At 30.7% G+C, this 25,037-nt stretch overlaps 1 protein-coding gene across 1 annotated transcript; it reads left to right on the top strand.

Moving 5' to 3' along the window:
* Positions 1-1,640: 1,640 nt before the first annotated feature.
* Positions 1,641-24,941, top strand: LOC130636385 (rho guanine nucleotide exchange factor 7-like). Its single transcript, XM_057446087.1, has 24 exons — positions 1,641-1,777; positions 2,049-2,123; positions 3,223-3,261; positions 5,271-5,355; positions 5,430-5,500; positions 6,545-6,595; positions 7,217-7,260; positions 7,729-7,824; positions 7,966-8,020; positions 8,549-8,616; positions 9,361-9,439; positions 10,188-10,247; positions 10,357-10,416; positions 10,631-10,711; positions 11,381-11,530; positions 11,877-11,955; positions 12,139-12,452; positions 19,077-19,196; positions 19,539-19,608; positions 19,901-19,954; positions 20,636-20,746; positions 23,090-23,219; positions 23,673-23,724; positions 23,984-24,941. The coding sequence occupies exons 1-24, from the start codon at positions 1,769-1,771 to the stop codon at positions 24,128-24,130; spliced, it is 2,100 nt and encodes a 699-aa protein (XP_057302070.1). The 5' UTR covers positions 1,641-1,768; the 3' UTR covers positions 24,131-24,941.
* The last annotated feature ends 96 nt before the right edge of the window (positions 24,942-25,037 follow it).

The raw sequence follows: 25,037 nt of genomic DNA, 5'->3' as shown, positions 1-25,037 counted from the left end.
CATTTCCTACAATTCCTTTCATGCTTTGATCAACAATGTCTTCATTCTTTTAACAGATGACAATTTTAGCAGCAATAGCAGCCTCATAACAGTCACAGCATTCAATAACTAATGCTATGTTGAATATGTTTTTTACAGGTGGGTATAGTAAAATTGTTCCCATTTCTTCACAAAAAGACCTTATTATGACTTTAGATGATTTTAAATAAATCAAAAGGTGTCAATATCACTCAATAATGGTGTGTCCTGGAGAAAAAGTTCACAGAAAAACCTTTCTTTCGCTTTTCTATCTATATCTACTTTCTAAATATTTATAGATTCAAGGAAAATATTTGATTCTATAAATTGCAAAGAAAAAATTTGTCGTCAGCAAAGTTTTACCGACGTGAAAATCTTTTTAAACCACCTTTGCTTTAGCCTCGGAATTTGTGCCAACATGAATTAGAGAGGCTGTAAGCTAAGAGTTTCGTTTTGGTTTCTCCATTGAGTCATTGCCTGGTTTTTAAGACATTGAGTTCAATTTTTTTCATGGTTTTAGGGGGGCAAAAAAATTAGTAGTAAATTTTATATGAAACAAAAAAAAATTAGAAGTTTTAATTTAAGTATATATATAAAATTTTTTTTGCCATATAAAGGAATTCTATGAATGAGATCCTTAGTATAAACATGCATTTTTTACCATATATCATCTTAGTTTCAGTGTTCTGTAGTCGTTCTTGCATTCAAGTTCATATTCTGCACTTAAATAAAAATTTGATATGGTGTTTAAATTTTTACTAATTAAGTAAAAATCAACTTTTGAATAGTAAAAGCACTGTATTATATTTCTTAGGCGTACATAAAGACCCCCTCCAGAGCATGCAATATTCTTTGAATGGCCTTTAATGCTCATTTTCCAGTTTAAAATTTCATGATTATAAATCATCAATATAGCTTCAAAACTTCAAGCCTTATTCTTTTTATTTTTACTGCAAATATTTAACAAATCATTTCCCCACAGACCCATAGTTTTCTGCATTCCTCAGCCCCCTTACCCCCCCCCCCCCCCCAAAAAAAAAAAAGTTTTTTTCTGGCAATTGACTGGGCCGGTCAAGCCAAAGATTAATGTCACTTGACCATATCAAATTATTTTGACTCACTGATCTAAGAAAGCTTGCTGCATCAAACCAAAAATAATGCCTCCTTACTGAAACTGAAAGATAACTTTGAACTCACTGAAAATTCACTTTAAAAGCGCTGTGATTTCCTAAATTTTCCATTTCTAAAATTTTAATAGTACTATCAATGCTCCCCTGGTTAACTTTTGACAGAGTCAAAACTGCTGTTATTATATTACAACAGTTGTGGAGTATTTTAAACAATTTTAAGAAAATGGCTAAAACCAGTCATTCTCAAAAAAATATATTACACACACAATGGCACTAAAAACTTTTTATGAACTTTATAATATCTTTGTTAGATTTATTAAATCTCCATTGGGTAAAATGTCAGCAGTGAAGTGAAACTTAACAACCTCTCTAAACAATATCATGTTACTCAGACAAGCTTTTTATGGCTTTATATGGTATTGGATTAGAGTTTGAGGAATTTTTTTTTAGATCATTTCTTTCACTTTTTATTTGCTCTATTGATTTAATTAATTGATTATAAATTGATGTTGTCAAAAATTGATATCTTATGACAGGCACTGATTTTTTCTTTTACTTTTCTTTTCAGAAAAAAGTAAATTTTAAATATCAAATTTTGTTGTTATATAATCACAATTACAATGGCAAGGGTGAGTATGAGTTGTTGAAGGAAGTAGAAAGTTTAATAATTCTTCAAAATTATGGTTTCTTTCTGTAGTCTGTTTGTAATTTCTTTTAATATTTTTTATTTATGAAGTAAATTAAAGGGCATAATAAATCAGGATAAGTTAATATGTATGAAGGCTTCTGTTTTTGCATGTACTGGAAGTTGTAAGCCTTGGTTTCGTTTTTTATCAAGCAAATTCATATTAAAAAGAGATTAGTTTTTTTTGGCAGTTAAAAAGGGCCTTTATTTTTTAGGCATTTGCAGATTGTTTAGATAATGTGGAATTTTTGCACGCAACATACCAGTTTGTTGGGTCAAGCGACGATGAGGTAGGTTCCACATTTTCCCACTGTGCATTTAACTTGGGCTTAGCTTTTTTGGGTCATAATTTAAAAATTCAGGGCAAACATGGACACTTTAGATTTATTAAGGCTGACTCTAGGAGAGACATTCATTCTCTGAAGGCATATCCATGTTAAATTATTTCTACTCATAGATTTTTTTCTATTTCATTTTATTTCAGGAAAATTTATGTTAACATTATTAAGAACAAAATGTTTTTGTGAAGACACTATTTAAAATTTTTGAATCTTTAAACTTCACAAGTGAGATTTATTTAAAACTGTAAATAAAATCACTGAAAGTAACTAAAAGGTTTATAATTTGAATTGTTATAAGAATGTACATTTGTAGTACAGTAACAGCAGAACCTACTTAAAACAAATTACGTGATATTAGGCTTTTGGCAAGGAAAACATAGACTATGATTATTTCAAGAGTAATTTATATTAGCGAATAGAAAAATTTATGTATAACTACGATTGACTGCTTTTCATTAATATTTTCCTTTTTCCATTTAAGATTAAAAGTCAATACAAAAATTTTGGGACAAGCTTTTTCTTAAAATTTTGAACAAAAAAAGTATTAGAATGATAATACTTGTATACGTCTGTCTGTCACGCAAAATAGTGCCACAAGTAGTGAGGACGCGCGCAATACTGTTTCCATGGGCTATCGACTAGTGTATCAAAATGATTTTTGCCGCACTGAAAATTTTTTGTTTTGCACCATATTTGATCAAATTTTCTGGCATTTAATAAATTTTTAAACCTTTATGGTAAATTAGAAAAAGGTGTTAATTAGAAAGGGCCATTAAAGAAAAGGTATTAAATAGATACACTGTTTTATAAGTTTTCAGACTTTTTCTTACTTCATTGTCTGTTGTATATTATATACTTTGGTAAAAAAAAAGGTATTAAATAGACACACTCTTTATAAGTTTTCATACTTGTTCTTACTTCGTTGTCTGTTGTATATATATACTTTGGTATAAATAACATGCTAACATTATTGCATCTATTTTATTTCTCTTTTTAGATGAAGAATAAAATTAGTATGATAGCATTTTAATCTACCTTTTTTATTTAGTTATCGTTTAACAAAACAGATGTTATCATTCTAACAAAGGTATGGTTCGAGCACTGAATATGCTAAGGGCTTTTTGGATGTGTTTAACTAAAGTTTACAATGCTAGAAAAGAAGAATGTATCAAGGTGAAGTGATTCAAGAACATGAAAGGGGAATTGTTTTATAAATTAAGTTTCTCAAAGGGTCTTGCACTGCAGTTCGAGATCAATCAATTTCATTCTGTTTAAATGTTGTGGTGTAGAAATAGAATTTACTGTGCATACTTTTTTACTCCAAATGTTGAACAATAAAATAAATTTTTTGAAAATCTGATTCTTTTACATTTTTAAGTAAATAAAATGTTTTTTTTTTGAAACTTGGGACTTTCCATTTTTTCTCAATAAAAATATTTCAATCTCATTTTCAATGTTTACAAATAGTTCCAACTTTCCTTACATAATCATTTTGACTTAAAATTAAAACTATTTCAAATTATTTTTATTTTTATTTCGCTTAAAAAGATTTCTTGTACCTTGCTAAACAATTGGCATTTTCAAGATTATTATGGTGTTTGTTTTATTTAAAAACTATATCAAAAGCTAAGATCTTATGATTTTTACCTGACAGCTATTAAAAGAAACGATCAATGGCAAAATATTTCTGTGTTTTTGAAAGAACTGTCAGAATGAGATTGTGATGTGACATCTAAAATATTGAGAAATATTAAAGGAAGAAGGGAATGTCTTTTAAAAGCCTTTAAATTTTGCAGTACTCAGCAATCACTGAAGGCACGTCAAAATGTTAGCAATTACGGGATTCACTTTGGCAGAAAATTGCTGAAGTATAAAATTTATCTCCAACTGTGATATTGTTCCATAATTCTATAATACTTTATTTTTACAAACAAAGATCAAACGAAGCTTGCTTAAGTCATTGCCAAGGCTTGTTACTCTCCACCAAATGAACTGCCAAAGTGTATTCTTAAAATATGGTACTGTACCAATCATTTATAATATTCGAACGCTGTTTTGTGCATAAAAGAATTATTTTCTAAATTTACACCTTTTTTAATTATTTTTGTAATTGTTTTTAAAATTCTTGTTAATCAATTTAAAATTTATTCAAAATATCTTTCTGAAATTGTTTCTCAATCTGGATTGAATAGGGTTAATAAGGAAGCAACAGTTTATTTTGTACTGTGTATACTTCTGAAATCCAATTACAAGTTTAAACATGTTCAATAACTTCTTAAACTAATTAAAAACTCCAAAATTTGACTACTATCTTATAAGTTTACGACGTCATAATCTGCTTTATTTGTGTGTATTATTTCTGACTGTATTCACTATACCTAAAGGCAAAGTAGATGTATAGTATCAGCAAAATTAATCGATATCTTGAACTGCCTCAGTTTACAATTACTATACATCTTATTGGGTTCACCTACAACCAAATAATTTGACAATGACATGTATAAAAGTCCTCTCCCACATGAGTAACCAAGGACCAAAATTGGACCAACTCCCTTAAGCAAAGGTACTCATTCACCATATGGAATGATGGCACCAAAATAAAACTTTGATCTCAAATATACCTTTCTAACAAATTTGTGACCACTATTTTCTAGCCCCACAACGCTAAAAACACTAACGGGTTCACACTAACAGGTTGCAATTTGCAAATTAAATGGCATCTTTGCATATTGTAAAATTGCAAATTCAATATTTTCAACAATCCTTGTATTACCTATTTCTATAATTGTTGTTGCAACAAAATCAGTATTAACAAGGGATCATCAGCCAGTGCTCAACAGTGCTCTTAGGCCACGACTCCACAGTTTTTTTTTTGTCAACAAATTTTTGCGAATTGACTTACATTTCTAATTTTAACCCTACAGTACTCAAGACTGGTCCACTTTAGGCTCATTAGTTGTCACACACGCATTAAATTTGTTACCAATACTACCAAACTATGTTGAAAAAAAATGTAGTCTCGTGTTCATTTGATCACAGATATTTGTCACAGAGGGAGGAAATATTGCACAATGGAAATTATTTTTCTTTATGTAGAAAGATGATGGAGGGTGGTGGGAAGGAACACTTGATGGTAAAATTGGTTGGTTTCCTTCTAATTATGTCCAAGCAATCCAAGCAGGTAATTTTTTTCTTCATATTTATTACTGCAAATTAAAGCTTGTTTTTATATTGTGCTCTTTGCATTCTAATTAGAACCAGTCCCAACACCAGAGGAATTACCCAAGGATATAGGAACTGAAGAATCAGGTACATATCATAGCCAGGTAGGGATATATAATTTCTTTTTTTTTGTATTTTTCTTTAGAATTTAACCTGTCAATTCATGTTCACTGCATATAATCATCACTTCATATCAATCGTAGTAATGTTTTTTTGTAGTGAAACATGCCAGGAATCGTTGATGCTACAACTAGTTTGAGTATAGGGCCATTATAAAGCACCGCCATTTTGGGATTTAAAGTTGTGAATTAACAAAATTAAGCTCAATTTTAGGGATTTAGTTAAAAACTCTATCACAACATAAAAAAGACAAAAATGCAGTATTTTTTAAACAAATAGGATACCTGGTTTAACATATAATATCTGACTATAGATAATAATTGTTTAAGTATACTTAATTATTTGCTAATTTTGTGGAAATTAGCTGATTAAATTTCTGGAATGTGTTGCGTAAGTAATGTGATGTCTTAAATCCATAGGTAGTCGGCTGTTGTATGTTGTACAATTCTGTTTTCATAGTCTTGTAACAAAACTTGGTTTGTGCAATAGATTTGGAAAATAAATGTGTTAAATTTAGAATGGTTTTAAGAGTTACTGCTGCATTATTAAGCTTTGTTTAATTGTTTTTTGTTAGTTTTTGAACTACTTATAGACATTAAAAATTTACCCATGTTAGAACATTTAAGAAGTGCAAGCATACAGGTGTTACAAAAGGACTCAATTTATATTTATATGCGATAAAGCATAAGTATAAAACCAATATTTCCATGAACATGGGATGTTTGTTAATGCATTCCAGCCTGAGTATTTAACTGACATCCAATGAACAGCACAAACTGAACTGCATATTTTCACATTATAATACATAAATAAGCATTTTGTACATCCTTCTGCACAACTTTGGATTTCAAAAAATTATAGAGACATGAGATTTAAATATAATAAAACATTGTACTAGTTTTTGAATTAGTCACAGAATTACCCTGAGTAATTGATAATCTATTTCCTGGTATATATCTTGTGAATTTTTTTAACGAAGAAATCTGTCAATTTTCACCTCTGTTTGTTATGTGTTACACTACCTGTAGGTTGTCGAAAATATCATTCAAACACAACAGAAACATTTAGAAGAGTTGAAGGTATTAGAAATATTTAAGTACTTTGTTTCCATACAAAAAAATAATGAAGAAGTAAGATTGTTCCTTTTTTTTATAATAAATGTATCAGAAAAACAGAAAATAAACAGCTGCCCTTTTCCAAGTAAAATCATTCTTAACTTCACAAACATTTATAAAACACTGCATCTTGACTATGTTTTGGATTTAGAGTATGAGTCATAAGTGAAGAATATGGCCTATTTTACTTCTCCATGTTGTTAAATCGTACTAAATATGAAAAAAAAATTGTTAGAAGAATGTTTTTGTGATGCCTCTGTAGGGAATACAATGTTTTGAACAGTGACATGTTATACTTAAATTGGCAGCATTGTAAGGGCCTGGTGCCAAGGAAAAAGAATTGGCATGTCATTGAGACTGATATATGATTTTCAGTCTATACCCATTCCTGTTATCTAATAGCCAAATAGGATTAAGTTATTTTTCATTTCTGAATAGAATAAATTAAATCCCTGAAAATCTTTCTTTGCTCTTACGAAAAATACACACTATACTAAAATGTAAGGCTTCACTTAGTTCAGGTAAAAGTAAGGTAGGTTATATGAAAGTTGAGAATATATTTAATAATCTTCTCTTATTTTTTAGGGCTTTCTAGAAAAATATTTATTATCAGTAAAAAAGTGCGATGTGTAAGTATTTATTAGTGTAGAAATTTTTTTAGCTTGTTTTCTTACCCTTATATCATAGCTTGTTATAATTGTAATAGGACCAGTCAAGTTGATATTTAGTCCTTTTGCATAGTTTTTTTAATAAGAATAGTGTTCCTTAGTTTCAACATGAATTTTTTTAACTTTTGGGTAAAAATCATATTCTTACCATCTTTTTTATCTAAAGTATAATTGCTGTTACAAACTTATAAATTAGAATATTAAAAAACTTTGAAATTTGAGTGTTATTAAAACGCCAATGAATCACCGAATCACTTGTATTCCATTTATGATGTAAGCAAAATTTCAAAATGAGCATATCCCTAAGATATTCTTAACTTTCTGTCTAATACATCTTGAATATCCTGATAAATTATATTTTTTTATAGAAGACTTTTTAATTAAAATGCCGTAATATATTATTTTTCTGTAAGAATGGTAATTTCATAGATTATCTGAGCAAGACGGCAATGTTTTATGTGGTAATTATGAAGATATTGTTAAATTTCATGTTTTACTTGGCAAACAACTAGAAGCTGAAGCAAAGTAAGTACCAATAAAATTTATGCAAATTTATAAAAAATTGCTGACAAAAATAAAAATGGTATCTACGATCCTTGTTTAAACCTTTTTTTTACTTATAGTTTACTAAGATCTGGATGCAATTTTTTATCTATTACTTTTTAGAAAACCTATACCTGAACAAAGATTTGGGATGTGTGTACTAGGATTAGTAAACCAAGTAAGTTTAATTTAAGCAGGAGGAAGCCCAACTTAAACAATTGGTAACAGTTTACATTATATATAATCATTTATATAGTCACTGCACCACAGTCACTGCATTTTTAAGTCTCTAGTTGCTACGCCACTCTGAAGAAAGGTGCTACTTCTTTTTCCTATTCACAATCATGATGTGACTTTTACAACCGTTATGAATGGGATTTAAACCTGATTTCTGAGGATAATGCTCACCACTAAGTTACTACTGCTTATCATATACAATATAGTCTGTATCTTCTGTGTCTATTGCAATGTTTTTCCAGCCTTATCCATCTTTTTATAAGGCCATAAACTGTAGCATCAAGGTAAAAGCTTGTTTCATCACAGTTTAAATTACAGAGGAAAAATTTTGATGTAAATAATATATAGCATAAATTACTGAGCTTATCACAAAAGCTACCATTTGAAAATTTGTTTGCTTCCTTGAAACTCCAGTATGGACTTAATTTTGTAGCAGTTTTTTAGCAGGATTTATTGTATTTTAATTTAGATGAAAAAGTTATACCTGGACTATTGTTCAAATCACCCGCAAGCTGCAAGTCTTATTGGAAATCACAGGTAAATTATGATACACGCTCACTTTCTGTGTCCTAATTATCCTTGCATTAAAACAAATTCTGCTATATATTTTAACTTCATTCTTAATAAGTCTTTGATCAGAAAGTAATTTTTTTTTTTTTTTGGAAGCATTGGCAAGTTTAATTGGGTAAGAAAAAAAGGATTCTAAGAGTTGTTTAAGGAAAGTCGATATTCTGGCTAGCATATCCACACACACCTGGCATTTTTGCTGGCACTTCAGTGATTTCACTCCAAAAATCATCTTCCGTTTACCCTGTATTGTTTGATGTCAAAACAAAAACCATTGTAACTAGACAAATTTTAGTTCTAACTGCTGTTGTAAGGGTTTCCAAATTCTGTTAAGTTGTCTTTAACACTAATACAAATATAACACTAATACATATACAAAAAATAGCATGTTGAAATTAGCTGCAGTTCTCAAAAAAATGAAAAATAAAAGATATATATACAGTAAAAAAAATTAAAAACGTTCGCACATCTAGACCTGTTAAAACCTTGCTCATATGCCTTTTTATCTATAAAACACATGCAGCATCTTTTTAACCAGAACCTTCTAACCGATCAACATTCTTTGGCTTTAGGGACATGCACATTTTCATACATTTGTAGCAACTTAAAATTTTACTTGCATTTAATCATGGTTGTTATGATTGTGTTATAATATTCCCTCGTTCCTGAAACTTGAACTGACTAGTGTGTTTATTTTTATCCTTTTGATTTAAGTGCTGCGCTGTCTGAATATATGGAAAACCTGGGTGCTCCAAGTCCTGGTATAATGACATTAACGTCATTTCTTTCAAAGGTATTTTTTATTTATAAGAAACACAATGCTAAGTTCTCACAGATTTAAGAAATTGTAGTACTACATTAAATTTTGCAAAAAACTAAACTAGAATAAATCATATTATATATTCTAAAACTAATTTTATTTTAACTGCTAATCTACATTAGATACATGGTTAGTTCTAAGTAAATGATAGTATGTTGTAGATGGAGTCTAAACATGGAAGTCAGACTTCCAATGCTGAAAATGGTAAACAATGCTGTCTCAGTCTTTGTTTACTACATTTTGTTTATTTTCCTCTTTGCCAACACTGAAAACAATACTGTTACAGGCTTTGTTTAGTTTGTTATCAGATTATTTTTTACTTTGTATTTTGGCAAAAGCTCCCATTAATCAGTTGTAACCAAAAATCTTTCTCGATGCTATTTGCATTACCCATTTGCACAGCTACCACATCCTGTTTCTATTTTAATAAAAAATATTTCTATTTTAATGAGAAATAAAGTTCCAGGAGGACAAATCTTAACGAGAAACAAAGCTTGATATTGTCAGTAACAACAACATAATGCGGTATAATATGCAAAGTGTGATGTCATCATTAGTTATAGCTTCATTTATGAAGGATAGCCCATTGATTTTACTCTATGCTGCCATATAGCAAATTACAAAATTATTTAATTTAAAGCTAGTCGTGTTACAATGTCATGCTAGTAGTTCATTTGCTAAACATTTTAACATTATTAGAGGTATTGGAATTTTTATTTAGCCTTTTCTACATGTGGAAAAATATGGAAACCAAATAAAAGAATTAGAAAAGCATGTACAGGTTAGTGTTATGATCTCCTTTGCAGGTGTTGGAGCACTAAGGAGGAGATATAAATGTTTCTAATATGGTATAATTGTAACCTGTAACGCCTTGCCTATATTATTTTCAGGAAGATCACATTGACAATCTTGATATGAAGAAAGCCACCCAAGTACTACAAATCATTGCTGTAAGTTACACGAGTACGTTTTAAAACAACATGTCCCAATTAGTTATACCCAAAGCTGGTATATCCAAGCTGGCCTTAATAGGCCCCTTAAAAAAGTTTCAGTTTAAATGTTGTCTGAAGTTGTATTTTATTTGTTCTTTGCTAACAGAAGCCACTGAACAATGTATGCTTTACAGTCTTGCATACAAATTGAAGGATTTGCTTGTGTTTTTAGCTAAGTTGTAATGAAGTACGTAAAAAGAAAGAAATGGAATTAGAAATGCTAACAGGAAAAATTGACAAATGGGAAGGAGAGGTGAGTCTGCTGGTTTGTTTTCACCGTTTGAGGAGAGGATTCTTCACTAGCAGTTTTATTAAATAATGCTTGTGAGATGATCTGTGAAAAGCGAGCACTTTGCAGTGTAGTTCCCACCTTTGATACTAAAAATACCTACTGAGTGAGGATAGAAATATAGCAAGGAGGTTGCCAAAACTGCCCAGTTTGTATTTAAAAAATCTTTACTGTGTCAACAAAAGTAGAGATATTAAAGCTTTTATAAAAACAGGCTCTTTATAATATCCAGATTCTGTTTTCTTATGGTTTTCATAGCAATAAAACATTTTAGGGTTAAATTGGACCAATTTTAAATTGGACGAAATTTTCCATCTTCTTTCTGCAAATGAAATGTTACTAATGTAATTAATAATTAAATCGTGGCTATGTTACTGTTTATTGTTTTTTACTTACATTTTTGACCTTAAATGACCTGCAAAGTAAGGAGCTCCCCCACAGACTTCTAAAAGGTCACGTCTTAATCTTGATTTTGGTTCATTTAATTTTTTGCTTAATTTCAAATTCAGTACAGTCCTTTCCAATCTTGGGCGTAAAAGTTAAAACCATAATCACTGATTAACTGAAACCGAGACATATTTTCCATGCGATTTACAGCTTTATGATGTGAGCATATCTCTTGTTACTTTTTAGCCAATTTCAACATTGGGAAGTTTGGTACACATGGGCCAAGTTTTTGTTGAAAAAGAGGAAGTCAGTCGGAGAGAACGATATTTTTGTTTATTTCCTAATGATCTTGTTTCTCTTTCCGTCAGTGCAGAGCTTGTTGGATACTGTTTCGAGGTAACTTAAAAACTGCCATGCTTTTAAAGTTGATCTCTTGTTCTTCTTGTATTGTCCCAGAATTTTTGATTATTTTTATTTTGAGTATTGGTAGATAATGGCAGGCAATATTTTCAAATGATGATTTTCCTGTACTGCGTTATTAGAGAGTCCAGGAAAAAAGACACGAAATTGGGTCTTCATTTAGATCTTAAATGTTTTATTCTTGGAATATCTGCTGCAATTTTTGCGAATTAAGGAGTGTAAAACTAATCTCCGCGTACTATGAAAAAATTACCTATCAAGAAACTTTTTCTGGAGTAAAGTCCAAACTCTTATCGATGTTTATTGAATTCATTTTTATTAGGAGAGGGAATCTATTAATAATATATCTGCAAAAAATATTGAAGATACAGATGAATTCTTTAATGGCTTCCATCTAACAGGTAATGTTGGTTGTCATGCTGGCTATTCCCCTTTTAGATTGTAAAACTACATTCATATGTTTGCCTGGTTATTTGTAAATGAAAGTTTTAGGAGAAATAGAGTCATTTTAAGCAACAATTGGCATTGATTTAAATCATGGTGATAAAAGAATATTGCATAACATTTGTGTTTTAACTTTTTAGTATTGGACAAACTGTGGCGGGTAATGACAAGCTCACCCCGGGAAAAAGATTCGTGGATGGAAGCATTGAAAGAAGTACTTGGTGATAGGTGTAAGCTGGATTTAGAAATTGAGAGAAAACCATCCACATCTAATTTGGAACGCAGTGATAGTAAGCGATCAGAAGTGAAGTCTTTACCTATGCTGGATGTTGCAGCAGGTGACAGTGCATTTCACAGAAGCTATAGCGCAGGAGCTTCAATTGGACAAAATAAATCAGATGCTGCAAGAAGTGCAGGCTCATCTCCTGTTCCCAGTCAAGACACTCACAGCAAGGTAAATTTTGCTTTGTCTCTATGTTCATGGATGCATAAGTTTGTCCTTCTTACAAAAACCTAAAAAAGTTGGAAAATACTAAAATTGGGTTAAAAAGTTTTGTATTTTTTTAAAAATGATAAAAGTGTTAGCTGCCAACTGTATGAGTATGAATTGAATTGTTAATGTTTTTGTTGTGTTATTAGTACGACAGTCAGTGAGGGTAAATTTTACCTAGAAAAGTAAAGAAAGTTTCATTTCAATCAGGGAATAATAAGGAAATTTAAAAATAATAGTTTCATGTAAGACTGAGTTAGTTTATATGAATGAATTATTAACTTGTATTCAGCTCAATATTTTCGGCCTAAATTTTAAAACATAACCAATGTAAGATTTCTACTTCATCTGGACTATTCTTGATTCATCTTGTAATCACTTTCATTTTATATTAGCAAATTGTGTCCCACGTATTCTTTTACACAGTGTAATAATTCCTTAGAAAAAATGATATACACAAAAAAAACATTAAAAAAATACTTCTGACCTTTTTCTGCCACTCTGTTGTTTAATTGATACTGACATAAGCTGATAATTTACTGTTTGAGTATATTATGACCTATAATATAAAGTGGAACAGGAAAGTACGATGGTATCTGTTCACATATTTTGTAAAATGCCACCAATTGTTTTATATTGTATTCTAGTATGATATGAGACATTTCAACGAACATCATTTTGATAATTATTATTATTTCTTTTTTGTCTCTTTTGTGATCTTTAGGTGTATAGTGATCACACAATAGCTTTATTTTGATGCACCATTACTTTGTATAGACGTTTCTTTTTTTATAAGAAATCAGTTATAAGAAACTTATGACTACCGTAATTATTCTAATTTAACGCTGCTTCTAATTAACGCGGACGGACAAAAATGGCCAAAAATTTGTAATTTATCGCTTCTAATTATTAACGCGGGTCGAAAATTTGGCGTGTTTTATTTTCCTCTAATTTAACACGGATCGTATTTTTTTTAAAAAAAACAAGCAGTGGTTTAGATTAAATGAAAATATATATTGTACTGTACTATATATACTGAGATCAAGCAAAGGGATCATCATTTTCGTCTTCGTCCATGTCAAGCTGTGCTTTTTCGATAGATTTTTGGTAAAATGCTCCATTGCGGATGTCGAAGTGAAACAAGAACAAGAAGAAATAGCTTTGTAAAAAAATTATTTTACAAAAAAAATTAAGGAAAATTTTCAAAAAATGTTTCTTATTTTGAGTGGATTAGTTTATTTGCCTCTAATTATTAACGCGGGTTGGCCGTGCTCAAAAGTTTGTAATTTATCGCTTCCAATACACCTTTCCCGAGACCATGAGTCACACTTTTTTTAAACTCGTAAAATATGAATACCATATTTGAATTCAGCATAGTTTGTTTAATTTATGTGTAAAAGTTTAACTTGATACGCCAACAGAAAGTGCTATTTTGAGGAGATATGTATCACAGTTAAAGTCTTCTTAATGCTCAAGTTACCATGTCCCGCCTCGTTTTCAAAAAGAGGTTGGACATGCCACAAATCTTTAAATTAGAATAGCAGGTTGTTTACTTGCTGCATTTTTCGAAATTTTCTTTGTTTATGACATTTTTGATAAGGAATTCAAATCTGTTGTCTGTTTTTCATAAAACTCAACAGAAAAAGTTGCGGCACATCAAAAGAATAAGTCTCGGGAAAGGTGTATTATTTTCGCGGGGCGGTTAAAATAATTATTTTTACCAGCGCGTTGAATTAGAATAATTACGGCATCTAAAAGTTAAAAAATGTTTAAAAAAAATATTAGTAATTTGGTATATAATACGTTATAAATAACATTATATTTTGGTCATGTGTTGCAATTCCTGCATAAATATAATTCAGTAAACCGAAAAAAAAACAATATTTCTCTATTCAGTTTTCCTCAGGAATTGAAATTATTCTAAAGTCAGATCCATCAATTTTTTTCTTACTAAAAATAAACTTGATAAAGAAACAGAAACTTGTAGAACCGAAATTAAAATAAAAGTTTAGTAACTTTTTGGTATCAGACCCTTCCCCAGGTTTCTTATAAGATAAAACACCTGTTAATAATCATGACATGGTAACTATGCTGGGATTATATGATATGTTGGTGTCTTGCTGTAAACAGAACTTGTTGTGCTAAATTGTGTAGTTGGTCATGGTCAATAGTACCGTAACTTTTTTTTCTATCAATCACAATCCAAGAAATTCAGCGACCTTCCACCAACAACGATCAAATATTTAATTGCAAATATTCTTTGTATTTTTTTATAAAGAAAGTTAAAGTGGATTAAGACAACTCGGGAAAAGTTTTTATTTAGTTCTGCTTGTGGCAAAGTTTTTATTATTTTGAAATAACGAAATTTTGAGAAGTTTCTTTCTAACACTTAAAATTCTTGTCCAATGTGTATTTTCTGGGGTTTTCGTTTTTCTTGAGTGAGGGATAAGATCTTTGTAAATGCAAAAAATCTGGATTGATTTAAATGTCCTATCTGAGTTCTGGTTTTTTAAGTTTGTTTACATTTTGCCCGTTTACTTCATTATCGTATGTTTGAAATTCAGATTATTAAACAGAAATTCTTGGTACCTTTATTCATATATTGTTTTCTTGAAATAAAAAGTATGTTGTTTTGTCCTATTTATTCTCAGAGGATACCTAATAGGTTTTTTAAAGTTCTTTTTTCAACGCTATAATTTTCTTAGGTTTATGGTAGTTTCTACTAACATCTGCTCTCCATGGTGAATATTTTTATAATTTCCTCTAAACTCCATAGCAGAGGCTTATTATATACATGTGATTTTTTTACGGCTGGTTTTAACACAAAGAAACCAACACGTATTCAAAATTATTTTAGTGTTCTGGAAATACAGAAATCATTTAATGACAGAGTTTAGCGTAATTTTTTCATTTAAATTTTTTGAATTTAAATGGTATTCTATAAAAGACTGAAAGACTACAATAGCGAAAATACATTTCCATTCTTAAAAAAAATGATTTAAAATGATTGATCTGATTTTCTAAGGATGTTTAAAATCAGGCTGAGTTTTCCAGAAAACAAAACTGATTCTTTTTTCGATGCTAAAAAAACTCATATACCACAATACAAGGTACTTTATAAGAAGTAACCTTTATAAGAAACTGACCAGTCGCTTTTTCAAAAATTAAGGAATGTTTACCAGTTTAAAAAAATAAAATTTTTAGTCAGAAATGTTTTTCACACATACCTCCCAATAATTAATGGTATTGGAATGGTATACAGGTATTATTACCTGGTATAACAAGAAAATCGAAGAATATCTAGTAGATTATCCTGAGAAATGGAATAACTTCTGAAAAATTGACGATTTCAACGAAACAGACATCATTTTAGGTGATAAATTAAAGGAGAAAGTATTATTTCATCTTTTCTCGTATAGAAAATCGGAGAAACTTGTTAAGAAACTTTTTCTAGTAAAATGACCTCAGAGACTTTTACTCGTTGGCTGTTTGCTTGATTTCTTATAAAAAAAGAAGGTGTAACGAAGGTGTTATCGTTTTAATTACGCATAACACCTTGTGGAATAGCGAGGGATGTAACCATTTTGTGTTCCTGTATGCTAGAAATATCCTGAATTTTTAATTGATTATCAACAATATTGTAACTAAAAAGAAAAACACTATTCTTGTAAGTGAAATTGAAGTCTCTACTGAGAAGGGTGTTAAAATTATTTATAGACGTTGTTTTAACTATTAAACAGGTGGAGATTTTCTTTTTAAGGCACACATCTTTTAATATTAAACATCTCTTTTGATCACATATTAACAATAATGTTTGATCTCATGTATAGAAATCATGAAATAAACCACGTGTTTATTGTTTACATTACATATTAATTATTTTTTTTGTAAATTTTATCAGGTTGTTCAACCTATGCATCGTAATTCTTTTTTTTTAATTCTTGTTCTTGTGAGACTGCTGATGATGCGAGATGCGCTGATAAAATCTAAAACAATATGTAAATGAAAACTTCTAAGAAACTAATTGCTTTTCAATGGTATAGAAACTGGTTCGACTCGATTCTGCAAATTTCATATATACGTAAGGATTCTTTGACGTCATATGCTAGTTAAATTTTTGCCACAAATGCATCTTCACATTTGATGAGTGCAGTATTTCTAATTATTCGCAATGCCGATGATACCACTAATGTTAACAAGAAGGAGTTTGAGAAGAGCATCAAGTCAACAACAACAACAACAAAAATTGAAATCATATTCGTTGGGAGAGGCACCTTCTTTCGTAAAGGAATGGTTACCGTCTTTTCGAAATTTTAGCGAGTTTTACGATGATGTGTTCCTGCCAGACGAAACAGAGAAGGTTTGGGAGTCTTCTTTTTGTCAAGTTAGTTTTTTTTCTCTAATGATAACACCAGGACTAATCTTGTTAGGAGAGGAAATGGTTAAGTCCTTTCTCATGTTAAGGTCAACCCTAGCTCTAGTTAATCTTTTTATTGAAAGGTTAACAATAATAACAGGTTACTAATGAAACATCATTTTCTTTATCATAGTGAAACTCAACCTTTGACATGTTTCTGTTTCAGTCAATTAGTTTAGAGTAGTTGACATTTGAGAGTCAAATTTGAAAATGAATGCACAAAACATCAAATTTTAGTGCAGATAATCTGGTTTGAAACTTAGCGAAAAAGGGCAGACGAAACCGGTGAGAAATGAGGGAAAAGGGAAAGGGGAGAGGGGCAGGGGATGCATGTCCTCATTTTTTCCAGAGATACTTAACTGCTAAAACGCTAATTTTTCCATTCTAACACAGTAAATAACGTTTTACCTTTGGGTAGGTAGTAAATCTCAAACTTTCTAACACACCCAGCTTGGTTGCGTCTTCTTAAGCACTATGTTGACCCTCTAGGCAAATTCGTCGACTCTGTGTAAAACAGTGAAAAATAAATTTATTAAAAAATTAAAATTACCAAAAAAGACTTATTTGTACCTGTTTCGCGGATAAAGCAAAAAGTTCCGGAATGTGTTAAGAACATCTAGGATGTTCTGTGATATATTTATTTTAAATCAATGCCGATGTGAAAAAAAGGTACTCGGCTTTGTTTACTTTCTGTTTAATAATATCTCTGCTTTGACTTTTAATATTTAAATAACCTCAAATTAAACTCTTTAATGACTTATCTATTGCTACTAATCGATTGTTGATGTTTTTATTGCATCTACATGAAGCTAGGGAATTGCCAATTTTGATTGATTCTTTTAATTATGGAAATGCATATTTTTATTGACAGTGTTGCATCCAAACATTAACATCACTAACTCCTTTCTTTTTTTTGCTTAAACAAACAAATACAAAATGAGATAGTAGCAATCCTGATTAATAGTTTTTCATATCAGAAATTAAATCTGACGTCACAAAGTGGCATGTGATCTTAACATGAAATATTGCATGTACTTTGTTTTATTTCAAACCATTCTTCGTGACATTTAGGCTGATCTGAGAAAATTATGTACTTGGGAAATTTTTGTGTCTGTCCATGATTTTTAACTGTTCTCTGCGTGTTTTAATAAGACTTGTTTTTTTAATTTCGTTAATTGTGTAGTCTGAAGCTTATTTCTAATCTCTGCTTAAACGATTTTTTTTCATAAAAAACCAAACAAACGGCCAACTAATAAAAGTTATTTAAATTCCGAGGTAATTTTACTTGAAATGGATGGTTTTTTAATAGTTTCGTAAATTTCATTGTGGAGCTAGAAAATAGATTATTTTTACCTTATGATGACGGGAGCTAAAGTGAGATATTTAATAAAAAATATGATTTTGACACAACGAAGAGACTTACATCAACATATATACAAGAAAAGATAAAATAATGCCTTTTTTACTTTTATTCCTTTGTAATCGTAAATTTATTTACGACACATCTGAAAAATTAAACTTGAAAAATTTACTTTCTTAAAATTAGTAAAAGTTTCTTATACAGTAGTTTCTTATACAGTGGTTTCTTATACTGTGGTTTCTGATATAAAAACGTATATTTTAGGTGTGACATTAAAACGTTTATTTCTGCAATGTCTGTAGGCCAATTTAAATCCGGGGTGTATGTAATCAAAAACGCCATTATAGTCGCACCTACAATCATAGTACTAACCCCCGTCTAGTAATTTTCACTATTTTATGCTAACGGGCGGGCAAGAATGCGCGAAAGAGAGAGCGGGAAATATGTGCGATGGGCGAACCCCTGTGGAAAACGCGTACACTTTATCTATTGCATTGTGTACGTGGTATTGTTTTTTATGGATTAATCATTTATCCTTTAGTTTTAAGGTTATGTATCACGCATTAAGTTGTGGTTGATTTAACTTCTACTTATTCTATTATGTAATTGTGGTTAAAAGAATGCAGCTTAACGGAACCTGTAAAATTGAATGTAGTGCCACACCCTTCAGACGCGGATTTTGATGGGTGGGAGGTAGTTTGGGGTAAAAAGTTGTATTTAAACAGCCCTTTCTATTGTTCATTAGTGGTCATGCTTCCTTCATTTAAAAATTTAGACATTTTGTTTTTATCTTTTTAATTTACATTTTTAGGCGACTACATTGTCCGCTGTGAGAGGTTCAGTACGACAACCTGTTCGCAAAGAATGGAGCTTCACAAGATTGCGCCCGACACCGCCCTATCAACAAAATTCCCAATCGAAACCTGGCGAAGTACGTATTTTAAAATTTTTTCACTTCCTTTCTTTTTTATATTTTTATTAAAAACTGAAAATATTTATTTGTATTTACCATTATTTATTGATTTTTCTTTTTTCTATTACAATAATTTCACAGTCTACAAATTTATAAACATTTGAATGTTTTCTTACGAACAGGTGTTAAAAACAGTATGTGTAATCAACCCCTTTTAAACTTCCACATCTAATTCAACTTGTCTTTTTTGACACTTGTGATTACGAAGCCTTCAAACTAGAAATATCTGTGGAATTTAACTTCTCAAATTCAAACTAGATGGGGAGTTTAAATTGTTGATTGCGACTTTTTTCTTCTTAGGATTACTCTGTTAGTCCACGAGCAATGAGAAGAATTGTTTCGACGAAGAATAAAATGGTTGGGGGCCGCGGTAATAATTTTGTCTTGCTTTACAATTTTTGTTATTTCACTTGCTTACTCCTGCAAGCTGTTATTTGAATACTGTTGACTGCTCATAGCACCAGCTTTTGAGGGAAACAAGAAAATGTTGTATAAATCGAGAGTTTGGGATATCGAGTCAATCGAAAGTTTGAGATATCGAGTCATTGTTTATGAATAATAAATACCTTTTTAAGAAACCAAGAAACTTATTATTTCTAAATATTCAAGATATTTAGAAATGACTATATTAATATGGACTTAATTAAATTTTTGTTTCATAGGATCAAAAGATGATTTGTTAGAATCGCATCAGAGAAAACAGTCATCACCATCATGTAAGTTTATCGAGCTGGCATCTGAATATGTGTAGAATTTATTGAAAAATAATTCTTTTATTAAATATTTTCTTTTGATTGGAAAAGCTTTAAAGTTTGCACGAGTTGTACTCAAAATTACTTGGAATTTTTAAAGAAAAAAATTTTAAATACTTGGAATTTATGCTATCACATATAGTTACGGGATTTCTTCATTCAAATTTAAAAATTGTCTCTAATTCCACCGTTAAGTAGTTTATAAAAAACTTGCACAATTACATTAGGACATGAATTAGTAATATCTGCACTCACGAGATCAACCCAATGACGGCGTCATTTATTTCTCAATTCTCAACTTTATTGTCCTGTGTAGATATGTTATTCTCTTATCAAAACCCACTTTATAATCAAATTATCAAAATCAGAAAGACACTATTCGTACGGTTATTTATGGGTACCGGTATCTGAAGTCAGAGCTTTCAGGGTTCAAATATTGAGGGAAAGTCGAGAGCTATAGATGTATATATAGCTATAAGTAAGTTGGTAGGTCCATAAGACTGCCACACGTCCTTGGTCACACTAGTGGAAAAATACTCAGTCAAATCAGTTAATAATATGTTTTAGAAAAAGAGTAATTTTTCTCTAAAGCGTCTAGTCAGTTGTGTATACTGCTGTTTGACGTTTTTTCTTATTTTTTTATAGTGTCATCAACGACAACAAATGGAGGTCCACAGATACTAGGAGAGGACATGATGATATTAAGTGTCATCGAAGCATATTGCTTCAGTGCAAGACAACGACAAACTATGAATTGTAAGTCTGTTTAAACATATCTCGTATTTGTTTGAGTCGAAGAAAGACCGTCGTAGAAACTGCCATATGTAAATAGCGTGAAACTAGAACTGTCGAAATTTGTAAATTCGATAATGAATGTGATGGAAAATGCTTTTTGACGATCTATGCGAAGTATCGAAATTTTGATTCTTGGAACCAGCTACTTTTGGTCAAAATTTGTCCAGAAACATAAAAAACTATTATCAAAACATCCATTTTTACATTTACTAACTCATTCGTTTATTTATTCGTTTATTCGTTTATTTATTTATTTATTCATTCATTTATTCGTTTATTCATTTCTTTTTTATACGCCTGCGATAAAGCTCATTGTATCACGCATGTTCTCATGCAAAACATAACAAGGACATGAAATTTTGGTGTATTGAAGCCAGCAAACATTTTTGGCCAAAATTTGTCCAGAAATAAAAAAGGTCTTTTGTCAAAAACATCATTCATTCATTATTACATTTAATTTACTCAGTCCCTCGCCCTCGTTCGGTTGCATTCATTCATTCATTTATTCATTCATCTATTTATTCATTCTTGGAGGAAAGAATACGCAAGGAGAAACAACTTCATTTCTGTACGCTTTAAATGTATTGAATTTTCTATTGTTTTTAATTTCAAAAGAATCAGTGCGTGAGGTGCTCGACCGAGTCTTTTTCGCAAAAAAATGATCAAATTCCATATTCTCCTTTAATAGGGGCTAACTTTTTTCTATTGAAATCTGACTGTAACACGCTGAAGGCACGTGATTATTGTGTGGAAAGTGTGCCTATTATAAGTCGGTAAACATTGCTGTTAAAAACTTCAACAATACGTTTGGAAATAAGCGTTTAACCATGATATTAACCTATTTTTTGCAGGCTTGAGTATACCACTTTGATCATGAAAAACAATATAGATAGATATGCGCCGGACGAGTGCCGACAAAATGTGTGCTGGATTAATGTTTATTCTAACTAAAGAAATAACTTCTTATAACAGAACGTCGTTTTAAAACGAGATATAAACTTTTTCTTTTTGTTTACAAAAATGTCGAGCAAGTGCTACCTCGCTAATTATGTTAACATAAAAACAAAAGAAATTTTACCGATTTCAATATGGCTTCTTGTTTTGATAATATTATCAAATTCATCATCAAATTATCTAATTGTTTTTATAACCAATCATAGTTGCGAATTGTTATTCACGAATAATTTAGTCACACAACCGCCAAAATTTCAAATTAAGTTTCTATACAGACACCTGCTAGAACCTCACGCAGTGTTTCAATAGAATTAAAAGAGTTGTTTCTCCTTCCGTATTCTTTCCTCCAAGATTCATTTATTTATCTGTTCTCTCCTGCAATGAAACTCTGAAAATGTTCTGTACACCGAAAGTGTGAAGCAGTACACTATGTGATTAAGTCACGTGATATAACTCCCTCTCTTTTGTGACTTCAAATTTGACATTATTAAACCTTGAGAAAATATTAAAGAATAGACTCGTTTTTTTCTCATCAATTCTCTTGTAATAACAATGATTTATTTCGCGTATATAATTGTACGCTTTTAATTTAGTTTCCAGTCCCATCTAGTTTTAAAGAAATGCTTGTGTGTATTTAAATAGAGAGTCTCGTTTTAGTTAAAGCGCGTTTGACCACTCCGATAAAGCCAGCTTTTTTTAATTTACTGAAGTCCTTTTTTAAATTACTTAATTCATTTTTTTTTATTTCTTTTTTTGTTAATAAGCTTTTTGCACCTGCCTTCTTATATGTTAAGAAGCATTGTTCCCTGTCACCGAGCAACTCGCTTTACCAACACGAATATTAAGTGTTTGTATCTAAATATTGCAAATGACGAAGACAATATGTAACGGGCTTCGAACCATATAAGTACAATAGATTTTTTATTCGCTAAAAAGCTTTGAAAATGGTGAATAATTTATAGATTCCGCGGCCAGTTGAATTAAACAGTGATTAGATATTTCGTGGTCATTCGATCTTTGATAAATAATTGATAAACATGTTATGTTGAACAAGAAAAGCTGTTTTTCTTTCTTGAGCATTCGTTAGACTAAGTGTGGACTATGTTTCGTAAGAAGAGGGTCGAATTTGAATGTATGTTTGTATGTTCCTGTTTGATGGAAATATAATAATTATTTCTTTGTTGACTTTAATGTGAAAAAAAAACTCGTACTCTGTTGTAACACAATATTTATTGTCGTATTTTTTTCGGCATGTTTTCGTTGTACTTTCGTTTTTGTTGTCGTTTCGTATATGTTTTCGTTTTGTTTCTGCCTACGTGTATGGTGATCAAGAACTATTTCAATTTATAGGCGGCAGTCCAGATAGTCCATATCTCCCGCCCGATGTTCCGCCACACTTTAGTTTCAAGCCTATCACGCCACCCAGAGTAAATGCTGGAAAACCTAAAAAATCAAAGAAGTTTCAGAAAAAACCAAAGGAGTAAGTACGAACAATGTTTTATTTATTTCACGAAATTTGATTTCTTCACCTTTAAGCGAGGATCTTTTTCCCCTTCGCTAAACTGCAGCTTCTTAGAAACACGACAACTTGCTTTTACACAAGGATCACATTCACCAAATTTTGTCTTAATGGCAAGTAGAAGGAGAAGTATAGGTCGTCTTTCACTCTCCTCCGCAAGTTTTCCCTTGATTATATTTTTAACTTTAGACTAACTTTAGACCAATTGTACACAGATGTGAATGGGAGCATGAATCTTAAGCTCGCTGCTTTAAATATTCAAAACTAATTCCTAGATACTGTTCATTGTTTGTTTTGCATTATGCAAATATTGACATTTTTGTCGACATGTCAAACACGCATTTGCCTGTAAATATTTTTAAAACTCATCTTGATTTTAAATATTCTCAACACTTATTTTGATTTATCTTCTAGCGAATCACCCGAAATGGATAGTCTGAAACAACAAGTACAGAATCTTCACAAGGTAAGACTTTCCACACTGATATCATGTTTATGTGTAGTGGCAGACTTCTAGGAATCGGAATCGCCTATCAAAAGGGCGAACATTTTTTGAAGGTTACTGTTTATTAAATCTTAAAATGAGGCAAATAATGCATTTTAAAAATTTAATTATTGGTTGTGATGATTACGAAGGGGGAATTGTTTTTCCAAATTTACTACTCACAAAATCAAAACCTGTTGTTTTTGTTAACTGACCATCTATGTGTTTTTGTTACATTTAGCAAACGTTATATCTTCGCGAAAACCTGGAAGAGGAACGTAAATCGCGAGAAAATTTCGAGAAATTCCTCAAGCGAGTTTTATCCCGTGTCGCGCCTGACATTGATTGGACGGACGATAAGCTACCTCAAAAGTCGACGCCGTTATAGCCGTGCTTTGTATAAGTATATTCTGCAGAATATTAAGGTAGTTTAAATAAATGCAATATAGACAGCGTTCCTGCCACTATTAATTCAACATGCGACGAGTCACTCGCGTACATGAACAGGTTATGAAAACCACATAATATTATCGCTTCTATCGCGATGTCGTGTTAAATGGTATATTCCCTCTACAAATATTATTTTTAAGAATTTACTGTATACCTTAATGTGTCTAGTATTACTTTCCTTAGAGTTAATGCTCAAATAACTGACTCGCTTGTCCCAAACTTTTGTATTATATTTCTATTTAGGTTTGTCTCTATTATCTTTTCTTGTTGTTTATTTGTTTTTGATAAAGTTTATATAATTTATAGATATCATTTTTTTATATTTTAATGATACAACAGTGAAAAATCTTTATTTTACTTCAAATTTTTAATTTGCGTACAACAATATTACAATTTTCAGATTTCCATGTAGCACGAAAAATTGGATGACTTTCGAGACTCTTTCTTCGCAATATTGCTCAAATATTTCCCCGAGGGGAAGGGTCCGCAATTTATGTCAAATTTGCTGTCACTCCCATAATTGACAGCATGACAGGTGCTGTCCATGGCGTGACCATTCTGCTATATCTATTATGCTTTTTTTTATTTTTAGACCAGATATTTGTTGATAAGAATTTTTAGTACGCATGCTCAGTAAAATCAACCAATGAGGAAACGCAGCGTTGTTGCTGTTGTAATAATTTATGTTTTATTATTTGTAAAGATTCGCTCAATAAAAAAAATTGTTCAATAATATACATAATTTCGAAGTGTTTGTGTTGTGCTGCTGTTAGTTGAACTCTTTTGTCCTCAAAAAGTAAAATTTTGGCATTAAGATTTCGCTGTTTTGTCCTAGGAATCTTAAA

The sequence above is a fragment of the Hydractinia symbiolongicarpus genome, chromosome 3 (genome assembly GCF_029227915.1).
Source record: "Hydractinia symbiolongicarpus strain clone_291-10 chromosome 3, HSymV2.1, whole genome shotgun sequence".
NCBI classification, from domain to species: domain Eukaryota; kingdom Metazoa; phylum Cnidaria; class Hydrozoa; order Anthoathecata; family Hydractiniidae; genus Hydractinia; species Hydractinia symbiolongicarpus.
This window is presented reverse-complemented; position numbering and strand designations above follow the sequence as displayed.

Excerpts from the sequence above, each read along its gene's own strand:
- LOC130636385 (XM_057446087.1), top strand. Across the intron at positions 5,501-6,544 it reads CAGGTACATATCATAGCCAG|GTTGTCGAAAATATCATTCA; the intron begins GTAGGGATATAT and ends CACTACCTGTAG. Across the intron at positions 20,747-23,089 it reads ACAACGACAAACTATGAATT|GCGGCAGTCCAGATAGTCCA; the intron begins GTAAGTCTGTTT and ends TTCAATTTATAG.